This window comes from Elephas maximus, chromosome 19 (assembly GCF_024166365.1).
Source record: "Elephas maximus indicus isolate mEleMax1 chromosome 19, mEleMax1 primary haplotype, whole genome shotgun sequence".
In the NCBI taxonomy this organism is placed as follows: Eukaryota; Metazoa; Chordata; class Mammalia; order Proboscidea; family Elephantidae; genus Elephas; species Elephas maximus.
Window position 1 is genome coordinate 22,758,544 of NC_064837.1, and position 19,366 is coordinate 22,777,909.

Here is a 19,366-nt window from a genome sequence, read left to right on the forward strand (position 1 = left end):
GTACTTATCAGGCTCTCAGGAAAATTCTCTTGAATTGGGTTGTGTGTTATTTCTTTATCCAAAAATGCATATCACAGATGTGCTCTATTTCTCAGGCTCTCCTAGCCCTTACTCACTCAGCTCTTTGCTCCAGAGCCTCCTCACTCCAGCCTTCCCTGGTCTGTCAGGCTGGGCCACGCTCACCTGGAGAAGTTCCTGGTTCTCTCTACAGAGGCAGCTGTCCTTGTTTGCTACACACTTTCACCACCCGACTCAGTTCTGGGGTACCCTGAACCAGCAAGGACACTGCTGGAGAACAAGTGCCGCCCTCTCTTCGAACTCAGGACACAGCACCTATCTTAGAGGTCTGTTTCCCAAATACCCCCTGGTCCCCCCCTAAAAAAAACCCATTGTGGATGAGTCGATTTCAACTCCTAGCAACCCTGTAGGACAGAGTAGAACTGCCCCATAGAGCTTCCAAGGAGCGCCTGGTAGATTCAAACTGCCAACCCTTTGGTTAGCAGCCCCTAGCACTTAACCACTAAGCCACCAGGGTTTCCTTCATCTCCCAGGGATTCTAAAATTCCCTCTCTGTGTGTAGAGCAGCTCACTTGATATATACAGAGCGCGACAGACCCAGGGACAGACCTCATTAATCTTGGCATTGTGAGGTTCCTTCAGGCATGGGTACTACTTATGGCTGTGATCCCTGGGCCCTCGTCTACCCCTTAGACAGCTCCACCTGAGGCAGGGCTTTCTCAGATCAAGCCATTTGGAGCCTGTGTCCACCTTGGGGAGTGCATTCTGGCAGTGCCACCTTGGACATGTCAGGCAGTGCCTGCTCTGCACGGAGTCATCTGGCATCATTCAGCAGACTCCTGTGTCTGCCTCTGCAGAGCCACCCTGAGAAGACAAGGCCAGCGAGGCACAACTGCTTTCTCTAGACAGTATTACCCTGGGAAACACCGTTTTGAACATTTAGCAGAGTACCGTGTATGCCTTGCACAGAAAACCTGTTCTATACATTCAGCCTGACCCTGGTGTCCGCCCAGGACAGTGCCACTCAGCACCTTTCAGACATGTCCAGCAGCCTCCAATGCCCAGGCAGGGCCTCTAGAACACGGCCAGAGGGACCTCGGTGTCCCCTGTGGACAGAGGTCCCCCAGGCAGCAGCCGGTGCCCGCATGGCCGGCGTTGCCAGGAAGGCCGGGCGTTATCCCCGAAGCCGCCAGCAGGGAGCTCCCTTTCGGCTGGACTCGCGCGGCCGCGGGGGGCGGCGCTGCGCTGCGCGGCGCTGCGCTCCTGCCCGGACCGGGCCGGGGCCGCTGGATGTCGCGTCTCAGCTTCTGCTGCCTGCCGGGCGGGCTCCGGCGGCCGGTGAGTGCGCGGTGGCGGGGGCGGCCGTCCGGTGGCGGGCCGCGCCGGGCGGGACGGCGGGGCGGGCTTGGGCCGGGCGGGCGGCGCGCGGACGGCGGGGCCCGGCCGGCTCCTCCTCCTTCCCTCTCCCCTGAAAGCAGCGGCCCGGACTCCCGGCTCCTGTCCCTGGCGGCGCCGCGGAGCTCGGCCCCCGGGGGGTGGGGGCCGGGCGGGAGAGGCGGGGAGCGGGAGCACCGGCCCCTTTTGCCAGCTCGGAGAGCTCGGGGGACGCGAGGAGGCAGGACAGAGTGGCCTTCAGTTTGGGGGGATTTGGGACTTGGAGGAGGAGCCCAGGTGCCCAGAGCTGCGGGGCCCCGGGGGACTGCAGCCTTGGAGTAAGAGGCTGTTCGGGGCCAGGCCCGGCCCCCCCGACAGACCGACTGACCGACCAAGGCGCTGAGGAAGGCAGCGGGAAAGGCGAGCACCTCCGCCGAGCCCTTTATCCTTCCCAGCGGCCTTCACCCTTTCCCTGCCAGGCCGACAGCGGGCTCTTCTCAAAGGAGCAGCTGCTAGACAGCTGGTAAAACAATGGAGACCCGCTTCCCGGGGCCTCTCCCCTTGGTGCAGTAGATGGGGGGCGGGGGGGGGGGCGGTGTGAATGGCAGACTTCAGGGGATTAGAAGTGCAGGCTGTCCCCTATGACTGGCTGCTCAGCTCACCTTTCCTTGCAAAGGGGTGGGGTGTGTGTGGGAAGGTCGGACTGCCTCCCCAGGCCTCTGGAGAGACCGCCCTGTCGCCCCGCCCTGCTAACCTGTCATGCCAGTTGTTGTGCCAATGGGAAGGGGGAGTTGATAGGTTGGCCTCCCCCACGACACCCCGCCGGGGCGCTGCTTGGTACCAAGACTGATGAGGAGTGGGTCATGTTCCGGGCCGAGATAAGGCCTGTAGGGACACACCACACATTGGGGCTTGTTGTGGGGGTTGGGGGTGTTGCCCTGTTGCAAGGCACATGTGCCCTGCTGATTAGTTGGAAGGCTGTCGCCAGAATGAGCAGGAGGACCGGGGAGAAGGCAAACAGTTTGTTTTTTTTAAGCTGGTGCTCATTTTGCATGGTCACTTGGCCAACAGGGCATGTGTCTGCGGTGGCCTCCTAGTATGTGTTTGTGTGGGGAGAGCTGAAGGATGCTTTCTGGGAGGGGCTCTCCTGGTTAGGGCCTTCCTGCCCTCAGATGGTCTTGGAAAATTATGGAATCGATCCCCCTTCAGCTTGCCAGTGACTCGGGCCGGTTTGCTTGAGTTGGTTCTGCCTCTTGGAGTCCATTAGACTTCTGGCTGAGCAGACCTTGTAAATACCCCTATGGAGAGTGAACTGTGGGAAGAGTGTGTGCATTGGAGCCCTGCTGGGAGAGAGGGAAGGTCACCCAAGGTGATTAAGAGCAAGGTCATTGAATCTAGAGGTTAACTGCCTTTCCATGTGCTTACCAGGCCTGGAACCCCTTTCTTGGACAGTTTGATGTCCTACTGTCATGGCAATGCGCTCAGCCTTACCTAATGTTCCCCACCCTTCTTGGTTCAGGGGTTACATTCTATTTGGAAATACTGAAAGTTGGTCTCTGAGGTCTCTGGCTTCCCGACAGACCTCACTGGCTCCTTGTCAATGGCTTGCCACCTCCTGAGCTTCCCCTCTGTCCTTTTGTGATGAGGGTTTTCCAGGAAATACCCTCCTGGTTGCTGGACATGACTGGCTATATATAGCCTCTGGTGGAGGTGTGCTTGACCTTTTTGGAGAATTGGGGTTGGGGCCACAATTCCAGGAAGACAGTGGCTTGGAGGGAGCTGTTGTGTTGGGGGTTAGGGGAACGAGAAGGGTCATAGGGTCAAGGGGGTGGAATGGGAGTGGCAGAGGCCACATCCTGGTGGTCATTTCCCTTGGGAGCTTTGAACTTTGAACAGTTGACCTGGCGCCTGGCAGCTCTGAACGTCTGGTTTGTTTACTCTCTCACAGCCTGGCTCAGGTGCCCAGGCATGTGCCCGAGGGCTTCCTCCCAGTCCCCAGGCTCTCCTCACAAGCCCTCACATGGATTGTGCCCTCACTCTTGGACAGTATGGGCAGCCAGCCTGTTTCCTGGAGCCCCCTTCACCGCCCCTTCTCGAGGCTGCTCATTGAGGGACACATGTGTCTTCAGAAGTTGGGCCTGAAAATTCCAGGGCCCCCAGAGGCAGGTACCTAAAAAGTGGACTGGGTGGGGCAGAACTGGGGTTTGTGTGAAAGGGTGAATCCACCCTGCTGGGGGTGGAGCAGGGAGTTGTTGGAACTCAGGAAGCCTTGATCCCGGACTTAGTGTGTCACAGATCTCCAGGGCAGCAGGGCTGTTCTTTCTCCTTCAAATCTGAGGTCTATCAGCAGCCAAACCCCCCTTACTTGAAGTGGACACCACAGATGGGAACTGGAGCATCAGTGTGAGCTGGGTCCTGTGAGCGGCCCTAGGCCCCAGGCCTTGTCCCAGGTGGAGAGGATTTCTACTGCGTGTTTTGGGTAAAGCAGAGGGGCTCTGGCCTGATGCAGTTTAAAAGTTTAAGGGGATGGGTGGGCATAGCTCACTGTGTGCTGTGATTGACAGGTTCTCCCAGGGCTTGGGCTGGGGGCTTGATGGAGCTTTTAAGTTCTGTTTTGGGCCAGGCTGATGGTGCTGTCAGATCGCCACATGACCCTTGGCCCCTATCATATTCTCTGAGGTAGCCTGAACTGGAGGGTAGGGTGGTGTGCTGGATTGGGAAAGGTGGGGAGCAGGTCTGGAAAACCTCCACTCCTTCTCCCCACTTCACTCCTCTGCCTTTTGCCTTGAGGTAGGAATCATGTGGCTTGTAAATTACCCACATTCCCTTGATATTTCAAACAGCTTTGAGTCCAGCGGTGGTTTAAATTATTGGGTCCTTTCTCTCTGCCAGGTACTTGGTTGTCTCTTAAAAAGGATTATTTTTTATTATTCTCTGATATTCAGAGATGTTGGATGATGGGCTCAAGGTCACACAGCAGTTGGGAGGCAGAGTGGGATTAGAGCCTGCAGTGTGTGGTTGAGTGGAATACCTCTCCAGCAAAGTCAAGGGCGTGGGGCCAAGTCTGAGCTCCCAGGCCCTTGGAGATTTTATAGTTGAAATAGCTGAGGCCCAGAGCGGGGACGGGGCTTGCTCAAGGTCACACAGAAGGTGGTGGTGGGGGGGTAGTATTAGCTGAGCATAGCGCCGGGTCGCTGTGTCAGGAGCCGCTTGGGCCCGCATGGGCCGAGGCAGCGCACCTGGAAGAGCAGCAAGGGGCCTGGCCGGCGGCTGGCACCACTCCCACTCTCGTTTCTTCCGGGGCCCACGGGATTGCTGCGTTCCAGGGGAGACGGCATCGCAGCGGAAGGCCCCGCGAGGCTGCGCGCGGCCGGGCTGCCTGGAAATGCCGAGAGCGGCCAGGTCCCGGCGCTGCGGCGGGCAAGGAAAGAAGCCGGGAGCCAGCAAGCTCCCGGGCCAGCCAGCTGATGTCGTGTGAGAAGCGAGGTGACGGAGCGAGCACACCTGGAGCCAGATAAGCTCCGTGTGACCTGGTAGTGAGTCACTGGGCGCTGCGGAGCTCAGCAGAACCGACCGGGAAGAGGCTTGACGGCCGGGACAGGCCCTGTACCCTGAACCTCTTCCCCTGGGGCCGCCTGGCCGGGCCAGGTGACGTTGGAGCCCCACCGGGCCGCTGGTGTTGTCTGCTCTGTGCTACCCTTTGCCGAGATAAAGGCCTCAGGGCTGGAGAAAACGGCACTCTGGGCGGTCAGAGGCCAAGGGAGGGAGGCCAGCTCTCTTGGGAAAGTATTTCCTTTGTATTTATTTATGAGAGTGGTCTGGGGGAGCTGACTTAAGTATCCATCGCCAGCAACCAAGTCTGGGTGCTCTTGGGATTCTAACGTTATAGTTTCCATTTCCTGGGGTTTCTACTATGCCAGGTGCAGGGTGACCCATTTAAATCCGTCCCCACTTAAAGCCACACAACACCAGTGAAATGTGTTTTAACCAAGTCTCCGAAGTCACAGAAACTTTTTCAAAGCATGAGATGGCAAGCCTTGAACTTACTACTGCAAACCCCATTTACAGCATTAATGCTAGACGGATTGCATACTCCTTTGTCAAGCCTTTCTTTCTAATCTTTAAAATCTCAAAAGTAACATGTACTGGAAATAAGTTTAACCAGTAGGAAGCATACCAAGTAGAAAGTTAAACTCTTCTCCCTCCTTTCCTCCACTCCCCAGAGATAACCACTGATAAATTTTTGTAATCTATCTTTCCAGATTAATTTTTTTAGTTTGTTATATAGCGATATATATATTTATATTACATTTCTATATTTTAAATATTTATATTTAATAGATAAATATAAAAGATTTTTCTGTAGGAAATGAAGTACATGCAGAAAAGCAGAAGAAAGTTACACATAATCTCGCTATCCAAAGCCCCTAGGCTTAAACACACACATACACACACGTGTGCATCTAAAACCAAGCCAAACCAAACCAAACCCAGTGCCGTCGAGTCGATTCCGACTGATAGCGACCCTATAGGACAGAGTAGGACTGCCCGATAGTTTCCAAGGAGCGCCTGGCAGATTCAAACTGCCCACCTCTTGGTAGTACTTAACCATAGTACTTAACCACTAGCCACCAGGGTTTCCTGTGTGCATCTACCAGATGAATATTCTCATTGTAAAAAATTAAGATAATGCAGACTAAAACATGAGTCTGCTTTGAGTCCTCTAAAATCTCAGTCCCTTCCCCAAAGCAGACATTCTTCTATGCATATGCAAATATTATACAGAATGTGCGTACACACGCGTGTGTATATACCCTGGAGCCCTGGTGGCATAGTGGTTAAGAGCTCAGCTGCTAACCAAAAAGTCAGCAGTTTGAATCCACCAGCCGCTCCTTGGAAACGCCTTGGGGCAGTTCTGCTCTGTGGTACAGGGTCGCTATGAGTTGGAATCGACTCCACGGCAGTGGGGTTTATATATACAGAGTTTATTTTGTTTTTAGCAAAAATTATATACTATCCTGCAACTTGCTTTTTTCACTTAACAGTATAGCATAAAATCTTTCAGATCCGTATACACAAATCTACCTCATTTAAAAAAAATCTGCCCAGTTGTTCCATGACTTAGCTATTCCTCTAATGATTTACAGATTTATACATTACAGACAATGCTGCAAAGATTAACCATGCTCATTGTGTGAATATATTCATAGGATAGGTGTTTGTAAGTAGAATTGCCAAGTCAAAAAAACAGCTTCATAGATACCACGGATTTTCCCCCTTAAAAAATTATACCAATTTATACTCCCACCAACACACGTAAGACTCCCTGCTTCTCATCCCCTAACGTTGCATGTTATCAATCTTGATAGTTTTTACTAAACTGGTAAGTGAAAAACAGTATACCTGTTTTATTTCACATTTCTGGGAATATTACTGAGGCTGAATACCTGTCCATGTTTGTTAGCCATTTATATTTCTGCATCTTTGATTTGCCTTTTTCTGTCCTTGTTAGGAAGCCCTGGTGGTGCACTGGTTAAGAACTCGACTGCTAACCAAAAAAGGTGGGCAGTTTGAATCCACCAGCCGTTCCTTGGAAACCCTATGGGGCAGTTCTACTCTGTCCTATAGGGTCACTATGAGTTGGAATCAACTCGACAGCAATGGGTTTGGTTTGATTTTGGTATCCTTGTTAATGGATACCAAATGGTTAATGCACTTGGCTGCTAACTGAAAGGTTGGAGGTTTGAGCCTACCAGAGGCACCTCAGAAGAAAGGCCTGGTGACCTACTTTCGAAAAATCAGCCATAGAAAATTGTATGGAGCATAGTTCTACTCTGACATACACAGGATTGCCATGAGTCTGAATCGACTCGATGGCAACTATTTTTTTATATCCTTGGCAGTGGTTATATGGGGCTTCTGAACTCAATCCAGCCGGTATGATACAGCTCAGCAAAGTGCTCACTGGGTGGCCTTCACTTTGGGCTCTAGTTTCCATTTACAAAAGTCCTTCCCAGCATCAAGATTTTATGTCTTGACTTATTTTAGTCTTACTTGTGGTGACAGTCATTTGTGTAGTATCCTTTCTCTGTCCCGTTTAAATGGTAAACATTGTGCCCTGCCACTATCAGGTACCATTCTTGAGGTCTTACTATGGGCCAGTCGTTACGTGAGGGGCTTATATACATGTTATTTAGTTTCCACGTCTTATGAGATAGGTGCTATTACTATTTCCATTTTACAGATGGAAAAACAGAGACATAGAAGCATTAAGTGACTTGCCCAAGATTGCACAGCTATTAACTGGGAACTGTTCACAGGTCTGTAACCAGATATTCAAAGCTTGAGCTCTTTCACTAGTTTTATTTATCTTTGCATCCCTCGCATTAGTCAGTGTTTGATTGATACATATTTTTTTCCAATATTTTATCACAAAACTTTTTAAACATTCAGAAAAGTCAGTTTTACAATGATCACCCCTACCACTTAGATTCTACAATTAACATTTTACTTTATTATGTATTAATCCCTCGATCTATCAATCCATCGTACGTTGTTGATGTAGCTCAAAGTAAATCACAGACGTCAGTTTACTTTCTCCCAAATACTGCAGCATGTATATCATTAACTAGAGTTCAATATTTGTTTATAGTTCTTTTTTTGAGTTAATATTTACATGCAGTGAAATTCACCAATCTTACCTGTGTTGTTCAGTGAGTGTTGACAAATGCAGACACCTGTGCATCCCAAACCACTGTCAAGATAGAGAACATGACCATGACCCCAGAAAGTTCCCTCGTGCCCTTTCTCAGGCATTTCCCATCCTCATTTCCCAGTGGTAACTGCTGTTCTGATTTTTTTTTCCAACATAGGTTAGTTTGGCCTGTGCTAGAATTTCATATAAATGGAATCATAAGATATATACTCTTAGGGTGAAAGGCTTCTTTCCTTCTCACTTGGCATAATGTTTTTAGATTCATCCCTGTTGTTGTATCAGTGTTGTGCAGATACTTTTTATTGCTGAGTAGTGTTCTGTCATATGAACACGTACAGTTTGTTTATCCATTCTCCTGTTGCTGGACAAATTGATGCATATTTGAGTTGAATGGTCCCTGTCCTCAAGATGCTTACCATTGTACAGTGACAAAGTAGCTGAGTTGACAGATTGTTCTTTGCTTTGGTTTAGGGGATAGTGGGATCCAGATAATTTAGGCACCTACGCTAATTTACATACATACCTTTCCTCTACCCACAATTAGGGATGCATCCTGAGTAGGGTGACGGGAAAAAGGTAAAGATCAGAAAAACCATAAGGTTGCCTTCTCTGGAGGGAAAGGGGAGGGTAAGAGAGGAAGGAGAGGCACATAGATACTGCAGTCTGGAATGGGAAGGTGGTGTGTGTCTGAGCTGCTGGGGACTTTGGACCCGAGGACCAGAGACCCTGGGAAGCCCAAGGTCTGCAAGGAGGTGACAGAGCCCAGGTCTCTGGTGAATTGGGGGCTGAGGAGCATAGGAGCAGCTGCAGCTGCATTGCAGAGTCAGCCCTGGAGAGGGAGGCTACAGGCAGAGGTGGCTCCAGACCTGTGGTTCAGGAGAGAACCAAGACTATGGGCAGGCATGGCAATTGTGGGCTGACAGTGGGGAAGGGGGTACCTTGTGAGCTGCACAGGTAACAGTGGCAGGACAAGGATGGGGAGGAGGGAAGGGTTGACATGGATTCAGTCTCTGAGGCCTCAGGGCTGGAATGAGAGGGGTGCCTTTGGCAGAAGGTTAATAACTAACCTATGTTCACAAGAGACTTAGAAATTTGGAATTTTAGAGCTAGAACAGACCTAGATCTAGTCCAACCTTGAGCAGAGTGACAGGTTCAAGGTCCCCCAGCGATTTGTTGGCGGATCCAGGCCTAGATACCAGATCTCCTAAAATTCCCCAGCAAGCACCATGCTCTGTGCTGCTGTTGTGACTCTCTGTTGTTCCTGACTGGCACAGTGGCAGTGAGGGGCAGGCAGGCTGCTGCTGAGGCAGGGATTTAAATGAAATTACTTCTCAGGGGCCTTTCCAGCTCAATGATTCTAGAATTCTGGGGGCTGTTTTCAGTTGATAGTTCTCAGATATCTAGGCTCCAGCAAAGAGCCTGACTTGGGTAAGGACTACAGAGTGAGAACTGGAGACTAAAAAACTGGAGGCTTGGTGGGGCAGCATTGTAGTTAGCTGGGTCCTCTGTGGCTGGACTAAGGCCAGTATACTCTTTTTTTTTTGTCCCCTCCAAGTCCCCAAGGCAGATTTCTTTCATCATTTCCGCCATGAGTGCCCCTTGAGCCATCTCCTAAACCAGCCCTTTGAGACAGTGTGAGTGGTGGTGGGTGACAGGTGAGGTGGGCAGTGACCAGCTAAAGATCCTTGCCAAGAGACGGGGATGAGGAGGGCTTCTGGTTTGGTGTGAATGTGGTGCAGTTGCTTGCCCTATGATAGGCTCATGACTCAGTCCCGCGTCCTAATATGTGGCTGGCCTGTGCTAAACCCCCATCCATGTTCAGGAGGAGAGGGAGGCTCGCATGCCAAGTAGAGCCTTGAGGGGAGGCTGACAGCTGGCAGGTACTCCCTCAACCCATATCAGTCCAGACCCAGCTGGCCCTGCCTTTGCACTTCTTGGGCCCTAGATCTCCTGTCCCTCAACTCCCAGGTACTGAGCATGGAGCATTGAGGGAACTTTGTCAGGTAGCAACTTAGGTCAGAGAAGGAAAGGAACTAATGCTAAGACCATAGGGAGCCAGTGACTAGGCCAGACTTCCTATATCTAATGCTTCACAACTAAAGATTTCTCTAGAATTACACAGTCCAATATGATAGCCACCATTCACACATGGGAGTCCCTGGGTAGTGCAAACGCTTAAGTGCTTGACTGCTAACTGAAAGGTTGGGCAGTTTTAGTCAACTCAGGGCACCTTGGAAGAAAGTCCTGGCAATCTACTTCCAGAAAATCAGCCACTGAAAACCTTGTGGGGCACAGTTGCACTCTGACACACATGCAGTTGCCATGAGTTGGAATCACTGGAGTGAGTCACATATGGTTTTGATCTCTTGAAATGTGGTTAGTCTGAATTGAGATATGCTCTAAGTACACACCAAATTTCGAAGACAATAGGGAAAAGAGAATGCAAAATATCTAAATTTTTAAAAATATTGATTACATGTCGAAATGAAATATTTGGGATATATGTGTTAAATAAATATATTATTAAAGTTAATTTCAACTGTTTCTTTTTACCTTTTTTAACGTGGCCACTGGAAATTTTAAAATTACATGTGTGGCTTATATTTCTTGCAGACAGCACTGCTTTAGAAGAAGTTGTGTTTGTCTCCCGGGAAGCACATGGGTCAGGGTGCTGGATAAGGGGGAAGCATTTAGCCAGTGCACCAGGATCCTTGGGAGTTCCTGGCCTTCTTGCCTCCCTGGGCATTGTACTTAGGATGGGAGTCACTCTTGGTAGAATGGTATGCCTGGGGGCCCTGCTTGGTGGCAGGGGTGGGATGCACAGAGAGGTAAGTCTCTCCAGGGTCTGGCAGAGGTTATTGCTAGAAGGGGGTAAGCTGGTCTAAAACTCAAGAGGGGAGGCCCTTCATGGAGAGAGAAAAAACCAGAATTTAATTTCTAATTAGGTTGTTTGGCCTACTTACACTTTTTGTTCCCTGCTGGTTAGAACAAGAAAGGCTGTTTCAGTTCCACCTCCACCAGGCTTTTTCAGTCTGTCCCCAATGGGATGTGCATAGGGGTGGGAGTAGGTTGGCACCTAGGCGTGGTACCCTAGAGCTGGGGTTTTCTCTCAGACTGCCACAACTTTCTTCTCGAGGCTATATTTAGGTGTTAGTCTAGGGAACAGGATGTGAGCTTTTCAGGATCCTGTTTATCCACCAGCCCCCACCCCCACCTTGCAGCTGTCTGTTCTCTGTTCACTTTGGACCTTCCCCTTCCTTCCCTCCTCCCTTCACTTTGGACTCCCAGGCCCTTAGAAAGAACACAGTATTTGCCCTTGAATCCCAGCAATGCCACTTATTAGCTGTGTGACAATTAACACATACTTAATTTTCTGAGCCCCATTTTCCTCATCTGTCTAGTGGAGGAAATGATACCTACCTTACAGGGATGCTGGGAGGCTCAAACAAGATAGTGTGTGGAAAGTGCCTGGCATGTGATAGTCATTAAAGGAATGTTGGTTCCCTTGAAGTCTTCTGCTAGATGGTGGCTAAGGATGACGCTTCAGAGGCAACAGGCTTAGGAAAGAGTCTAGTAGCATCTGTTGCCTCAGTGGACGCTGGCTGTGAGGAGGTGATGGTGTGCAGGATCCCTTTCCTTTTTCCTTTGTGTTTGATTCTTAAGTCAGGTCCCAGGTTGGCTTAATGTATCCCCTTGCCAGGAGGTCACGTCTCCCAGATGCCACCTCCAGGCACACCTATGCCTTGGTCTATTGGGGTTTAAGCGAAAGGACAGGCCTAGGAGTCTCGGCTTTTGTAACTATATCTAAGTCTCAAGTTTCCTTGTTTGTGTAATGGGGGTAATAGGAAAACTTACCCATAGAAATGTTATAAGGATTACATTAACTGGGGCAATACTGTGTAAAGCAGAGTGCCTGGCACATAGCTAGCACTCAGTAAGGGATAGGTGTGTTTACTATAGGAGCTCTGGTGATACAGTGGTTAAGTGCTCGGCTGCTAACCAAAAGGTTGAAGGTTCGAACCCAACAGCCACTCTGCAGGAGAAAGATGTGGCAGTCTGCTTCCATAAGGATTACAGCCTGGGAAACCCTATGGGGCAGTTCTACTCCGTCCTAGAGAGTCGCTATGAATTGAAATCGACTGGACAGCAATGAGTTTTTGGTTTGGTTAGTATTTGGCCAGGTCTGGCCTGGAGGCACAAGAAGAGGCTCTGCTCGAATAACCTTTCTCCCTCTGTGTGTTTATTTGCAGCAGCAAGGTGGGGTAGGAAGACCCTGTGCTAATCACCCATAATCCTCTGGGGGTGTCACCCCTAAAAGCAGCACCCCCACCATGTTTAACCTAATGAAGAAAGACAAGGACAAAGATGGAGGGCGGAAGGAGAAGAAGGAGAAAAAGGAGAAGAAGGAGCGTATGTCAGCAGCAGAGCTGCGGAGCCTGGAGGAGATGAGCTTACGACGTGGCTTCTTCAACCTGAACCGCTCTTCCAAGCGTGAATCTAAGACACGCCTGGAAATCTCCAACCCCATCCCCATCAAGGTGGCCAGCGGCTCTGACCTGCACCTGACTGACATTGACTCTGACAGCAACCGGGGCAGCATCATCCTGGACTCGGGCCACCTGAGCACAGCCAGCTCGAGCGATGACCTCAAGGGCGAGGAAGGCAGCTTCCGCGGCTCTGTGCTGCAGCGGGCAGCCAAGTTCGGCTCCCTAGCCAAGCAGAACTCCCAGATAATTGTCAAGCGCTTCTCTTTCTCTCAGCGTAGCCGGGACGAGAGTGCTTCAGAAACCTCAACCCCCTCAGAGCACTCAGCCGCCCCATCCCCACAGGTGGAGGTGAGAACTCTGGAGGGTCAGCTGCTGCAGCATCCTGGCCCTGGCATCGCTCGGCCAGGGCCCCGGTCCCGAGCCCCTGAGCTGGTGACTAAAAGGTTCCCAGTGGACCTACGCCTGCCCCCTGTGTTACCCTCACCAGCCCCTGCTCTCCGGGAGCTGGAGCTGCAACGCCGGCCTACTGGAGACTTTGGCTTCTCCCTGAGGCGCACGACCACGCTGGATCGGGGCCTTGAGGGCCAGGCCTATCGGAGGGTTGTTCACTTTGCTGAGCCTGGTGCAGGCACCAAGGACCTGGCCCTGGGACTGGTGCCAGGTGACCGGCTGGTGGAGATTAATGGGCACAATGTGGAAAGTAAGTCCAGGGATGAGATTGTGGAAATGATCCGGCAGTCTGGGGACAGTGTGCGGCTCAAGGTGCAACCCATCCCAGAGCTCAGCGAGCTGAGCCAGAGCTGGCTGAGGAGCAGCGAGAGACCCCGCAGGGAGCCAGCTGATGTGAGTGTTTGCCTGGGCTGCGGGGGGTGAGCAGGGATCCAGAATGCTGGCATCTCCTGCTGTTGCACTTAGATGGGTGATTGGGATGCCCAAGGGCCACAGTCAGAGCCTAGTGAGTATGTGAGTGGGGAAGCTGTGTTGCTTCCTGGGCTCTAGGGGCAACTTACCCGGCCTGTGGAGAGGGGGGACCTCAGGAGAGGGTGCCCCCATGCCAGATCCCTATTACAGCAGTTACACCTTTGCCTCTGTACCTTGTCCAAAAGCTGAAGACAAGTCCCCAAGGGCTCACTGTGGTGGAGTTCTCAGTGAGAGGTGCATCCCAGATGTGTCATGGCTTGATGCCTTCTCTTTTCTATGTCTATTGGATCAAGTCGATTGAATTCAGCATAACGCTTTTCTCAAGGGTGTTGCCCTAAACCAGGTTCTGCCTGATCTCTGGGGCTCCTGGAGGAGTCTGATATTGGTAGGTAATTGCTGTGGAAGTGTTGAGCTTGATGATACAAGGATGGGTTAGGGGCCTGGGGACCACATTTCCCAAGCCCCAAATTGGGGCATGTGGGCTAACATACGCTACCTCCAGATTTGAGAGATAGTCTGAACGCTAAAATCTAGGATTTCCATGTTATTTAGAATTATAGGTGAAAGGAAGACATTATTTCAAATAAGGGCTGCCATGGAACATCTGTGATGGACAGCTGCTATGGTTATAGCTCGTGGGGAGATAACCTCAGGTCAAAGCCTCTGTTGCTCCTGAGTGAGCGAGGAGTTAAATACCAGGTGAGGTTATAGAGATAAGCAGGGCCAGGTCATGGAGGACCCTGTAAATCATAGTAGGAGTTTTCATTTTATCCCAGTGAAATGGGAAGCCATTGCAGGATTTAAAGCAGGGAGTGACTGGATTTGATATATGCTTTATAAAGATCATTTGAGTTTCTAAGAGTCTTTGTTACCTCTTCTGGAAGAAGGAAAAGTGTGGTCCTGGAGAACAGACAGGAATCAAACCTACAGAGATAGTATGCCCTGATTGTCCCTTGGAGTCCAACTTACCCTGCCACACAAAAAGGCAGTGGAAGAAAGTGACATAGGAGCAAAAGAGATTTAGAATAGACATAGGAGCAGATCTCTACAGGGAATCCGAGATCTCTCACCCCAGGAGTCTTTTGATAGGGTGACTACCTATGAGTTTGGAACATTCTGCCTGGAGACAGCGCATGAGGGACAAGCTGCGGGTTCTAGGGCTATAGCCTGACTAGTGTACAGCCTGACCAGGGCTTTTCAGCACTAAGTGACCCACCAGATGTGTAACTCAGAGATGGGAGGAAATGCTCCGGAAGCAGGCAGAGTCCCAGCCCCAGCTGTCTCCCAGGGAGGGGAAGCGGATGCTCAGGATGGCTGTCAACCTAATAGCCTATCAGTTGGGCCTGGGAGCTGGAAGTGGCTAGGTCAGAGCCTGGCAGGAGGCATTGGAGTTGGGTTCCAGGCTTTCCTTTATGCTGGTGTTGGTTAGGTTCAGGCAGCTTTGCTAGTCAGAGAGTGGCAAGGAGTGAGAGGGAGCCTGTGGCGGAATCCAAGGAAGGACCTGGCCTCATTAATTCCAGAAAAACACTGAGCACCTACTGTGTGTCCGCCTACCAGGCTAAACTCAGGGAACGATGACTTAGAAGGGGAAGAGAACAGGAAGGGTCCTTATCTCAGAACCAAAGACCGTAACATGTTGCCATCTCTGTCTCCTTTCTCCCAGGCTAACAATGCGTTTAACAGATGGAATTTTCTTTCTCTTAAAGAATCTCCCAGGGGATTGTTGCCAGCTCCTGCTGAGCCACAGCACAGGCCTCTGTGGGGCCCTGGGCCTGGCATCCCAGATGCTGTTTAGTTTTCTCTTTATAGCACAGGGATCATCCTGGCATCTCACCTTTCCCAGCTAGCTGCTGCTACCCCATCCTTGGGGAAGTGGATGGTTCAGCTTTGGAGGCCCAGGTGGATTCCGAGTTACTGCTGATATCCCTGAAACGCTGGCTTGCTCCAGCCCACATGGGGCAAGCCCAGCTGGTGCCCAGAGGACTTCTTCCCCAGGCATTAGCCTAGGGGATCTGGCAGGAGACATAGTAGAAAATCCCATCCCCATGAGTCTCCTAGAATGATCTGACAGACTAAGAGGAAACATAGGGTTGGGGGGAGTCCTCATGCCACAAGCAGAGAGGAACAGGATGAACCCAGCATTTTCTAGCTTCCTGGGGCAGATTCTAGGAGCCTGGCCTGGGAGTGCTGCAGCTTCTTCTGTGGTCCTTCTCTATCTCCTCCTCCTCTTCCTCCCACTCTTCTGCTTCTTTTCTTGGCAATAGTTCTAATCCTAGTTCCATGCCAAGAAAAGAGTCTTCTCGCCTCCTCCAGGCTTCTGGGCGGGGTACCCTGACGACTCTAGCTCCACAGGGACAGTTCCTGGCGGCCACCCTGCCCGCCAGGCCATCCATCAACAGTGTCCACACATTGCCTGTCCTTAGGGAGCTCTAAGGGAGCTGGCTGGCCATCTGTTCTCTTCTTGCATACAGATGGGGCCAGGCCCCCTGGCTTTTCTCCATGGCCTATTCAGAAGGCTCCAGGGAGAACCAGCCCCTCGGGTTTCCTTCTCACACGGTGTGTGTCCAGAATGCTTGGCCTGTACCTTCTTCATGAGTCCCCGTAGCTGCTAGACCAGGTTCCATCAGGAGTAGGGTTGAGCCATGGTAGGAGGATAGACTTGGGGCCTAACGGAAAGGCTCAGCAGGCCTGAGAGAAGCATCTTGTCCTTCCATCATCTATCCTTCCACCCACCTATCCATGGAGCAAACATTTGTTGAGCACTTGCTGTGTGGCTCTGGGATCCAGCAGTGAGCAGTACACAGGCTCAGCCCCAAAGAACTCCTAATCTAGTGGAGGAAATGGTCAACTAGTCAGACAATGACAGTGCAGTTTGAGAAGCTCAATAAAGGCCATTACAGTGTGCTAGGGGAGCAAAGAAATCATGGGGGGAGGGGGAACAGCAACAGGTGATGTTTTAGTAGGAGTAAGGGGAAGGGAAGGCTGGACAGAGAATGACACATTTGGAGAAGGCCAGGGTAGGATGAGTGTTGAGAAGCAGCAGGAGAGGTAAGCAGGGGCCAGGTCACGTAAGCCCTTGTGAGCCATGCTAGGGAATGTGAACTTCAACGTAAGGGCAATGAAGCAGTTTAATTAGAGAGATAGGAAGAGATTTCAAAATTCTCTGGCTACTTACGGAGAATGCTTTGGATTGTAGCAAGGCTAGCTGTGGGGAGAATAGTCAGGGGCTATTGTAGTAATCGGGGCAGATGATGGAGGCCTGAACTTGGGTAGAAGCAGTGGGGATGGAGAGGAGTATCAGACTTGAGTGATCGAGGTAGACTCCGTAGTCTTGGTGACTAACTAGTGTAGGGGATGAGGCAGAGGAGGGGTCAAGTGTGACCACCAGTTTTGGGGGAAGGTGTTGAGTTTTTTTCCCTGTTCCTCAGGAAAAGTTTTTTTGAAAGCATCAGGAACAATTACTCAAAGGCAAAGTGCTCCAGGAATCTGATGAGGTTAGAGGAGGTGTTGGTAAAGATGGGGATTCTAAAGCCCCAGTTGAATCAGAACTCCTTCCTCTTTCCCATCCATGAGTCTGAGTGGGAAAGTTAAGAGTGCCCTGGGAAAGAGTAGAGGCCAGGCTGGGGACTAGGGCCTGGGAGTAAAGAGGGTTGATCCCTCTTGTTTGTATTCTCAGTGGGCCCATCTAGGGAGACAAGTAGATTGTCTAGGAGTGTAGGATGTTGAGGACACAGCCCAGCTGCCAGGAGGGCATGGCTCTGCTGAACTCAGAAAAACCCATTTGGCCAAACCCTGGCCAGCATGGTCATTCCCTATCACCAAGAGCCAGAGGAGCTGGCCTGTAGGGAATCCTACCCAGAAAGTTCTGCCTCCCTAAGTTTTCGAGGATGAGTGGGAGGAGAGAGGTAGAGGTTTAAAGGAATGCCTACTACCTCTCCCTCCCAGTCAAGTCTAGTTTCCTGAACCCTCTGAGGCTGTCAGGCATTTGCCTGAGACCTGTGATGCAGTTGCTTCTCCTGTTGGACCATGGGGCTCATCGTCATAGGCTTTAAGGACATAAGGTTCCTTAAGAGGTTGTCATGTCCTTCCTAAACCACCTTCAGTAGAGTCTGGGAAGGGAATATTACAGTGGAAAGAGTATGGGCTTTGGAGCCAGAAAGGCATGGGTTCAAGTTTTACCAAAGTTACCAAATGTTTCTGAGCTTCGGTTTACTCATTCATTCAACAAATATTACAGGAAGTCTATTTATGGATCAGGCACTGTGCTGGGCATTGGGGAATTAAATAAATAAAATATAGTCTTTCCACAGGAAGCATAGCCAGTTGTCCTGGAGTCCGTTCCGACTCATGGTGACCCCATGTGTTGCAGAGTAGGACTGCACTCTATAGGATTTTCAATGGCTGTGATCTTTTGCAAGTATATTGCCAGGTCTTTCAAGGTTCCTCTGGGGGGATTCAAACTATTAACCTTTTTTTGGTTAGTAACTGGGTGCTTTAGCTGAGCGCTAACCGTTTGGGCCACCCAGGGACTCCTTAAACCATCTGCCTTTGAGAGAGGAAGCATAGATGTAAGTAAAGAAATGCAAACAAGCACCACAGCTATGCAGAAGTGTATATGGGTAGAGGGGGCAGGAACGAGGAAGTGGCTAGTGCTACTGGGAGCCGGGGGCATGGCAATTAGGAGAGGCCTCCTAGAACAGGTGATCCTTGATCTCCTCTATGAAAAGCATTATTCTAACCTTCCAGAGTTTGAGAGGGACAGAGGAGGGCACACATCCAATTGACTTACACCAGTTATCTCTGAGAAGGAAAATAGGATTGGGGGCTCAAGGGAGACTGTTTTTTATTCTGTTTTTATACTGTACTTTGTGGGTCTTTAAGACAAACGCATTTCGGTATTAGGTGAGATCACTTATGTGAAACTTTGGCGGCTAGTAAATGCTTAGGAAGGTTAGTAACCCTTCCCTCTGCCCAGCCTCTAAAGCCACCCAGAAAAGGTAATTTCTCAGTCCGCGTGACTAATTCACCCCAGTGCTCTCCTGCTCTCACAGTTTTCTGTCCAGCAGAGACTCCTGATGTTTTGACTCTGCTTTTGTCCAAACTCCTTCCCTGTAGCTCTGTCCTTACAGACATCTACCTGAAGGGAGAGATGAGACCTTGGCTCTCCCTAGCCCTTTCCAGCTTTTTAGAGCCCAGCTCCATAGGATGCAGGCTTGGCCAGCAGTGACCTCACAGGTGACTGGCCAGTCAGGGTCGCCTGCATCTGAGGTGGGGCAGGGGAGCCCCCTTTCCTGCAGTGGAAGCTCTACACCCCTGGGTAGAAACTGTATGAGGCTCATCAACCTTGTCTCCAGGGCACCTTGTCCCCAGGAGTGAGGCCTGCAGTATGCTAAGGGGAGACTCAAAACTGTGCTGTTTCTGGGTCTGCCAGGCCAGGTTCTGCACACTGGGCTTTCCTGGGGGCTGCTGGTAGTGGTGGAGCTGCTGGGTGCTGCCTGGGCTCAGCACCCTAGAACGCTTCTGTTCCTAATTTTATTCCAGATGATCATTGGAGGGTTTTTGTTGTGTGTGTGTGTGTGTGTGTGTGTGTGTTTTGTTGTTCAAACAGGCAATTTTAACTTCATTTCGTGCCAGAGCTTCAGGCAGCTCTGGCAACAGGAACTCTCACCATGAGAGAGCCCTGGCTTGGGGGCTCAGAGTGGAACCAAAATTAAGACCTTTTGGTAATGAGGGTTAAAGTAGTGGGCAGGTGTCAAAGGCATGAGAACTGGTGGGTAAAAGGTCTTTGGCAGCATTTTGGGGGATATCTATCCTGGATTAGTGGGGCACATGGGACCAGTGGGATAGAGCA

General features: G+C 50.8%; 1 protein-coding gene across 9 annotated transcripts in view; it reads left to right on the forward strand.

Annotated features, from left to right (window-relative positions):
- Nucleotides 1-1,252: 1,252 nt before the first annotated feature.
- MYO18A (myosin XVIIIA) overlaps nucleotides 1,253-19,366 on the forward strand; it is a 103,459-nt gene continuing 85,345 nt past the window's right edge. For 5 of the 9 annotated variants that reach the window (XM_049858740.1, XM_049858751.1, XM_049858746.1 and 2 more), the window contains exons 1-2: nucleotides 1,253-1,356; nucleotides 12,358-13,437. In XM_049858740.1, the coding sequence (XP_049714697.1) occupies nucleotides 12,439-13,437 (999 nt within the window). In that variant the 5' untranslated portion in view covers nucleotides 1,253-1,356; nucleotides 12,358-12,438. Of the gene's footprint in view, nucleotides 1,357-1,847; nucleotides 1,916-3,340; nucleotides 3,559-3,707; nucleotides 3,843-12,357; nucleotides 13,438-19,366 lie in introns of those variants that run through there. The other 4 variants (XM_049858741.1, XM_049858742.1, XM_049858743.1 and 1 more) reach the window with 4 other exon arrangements.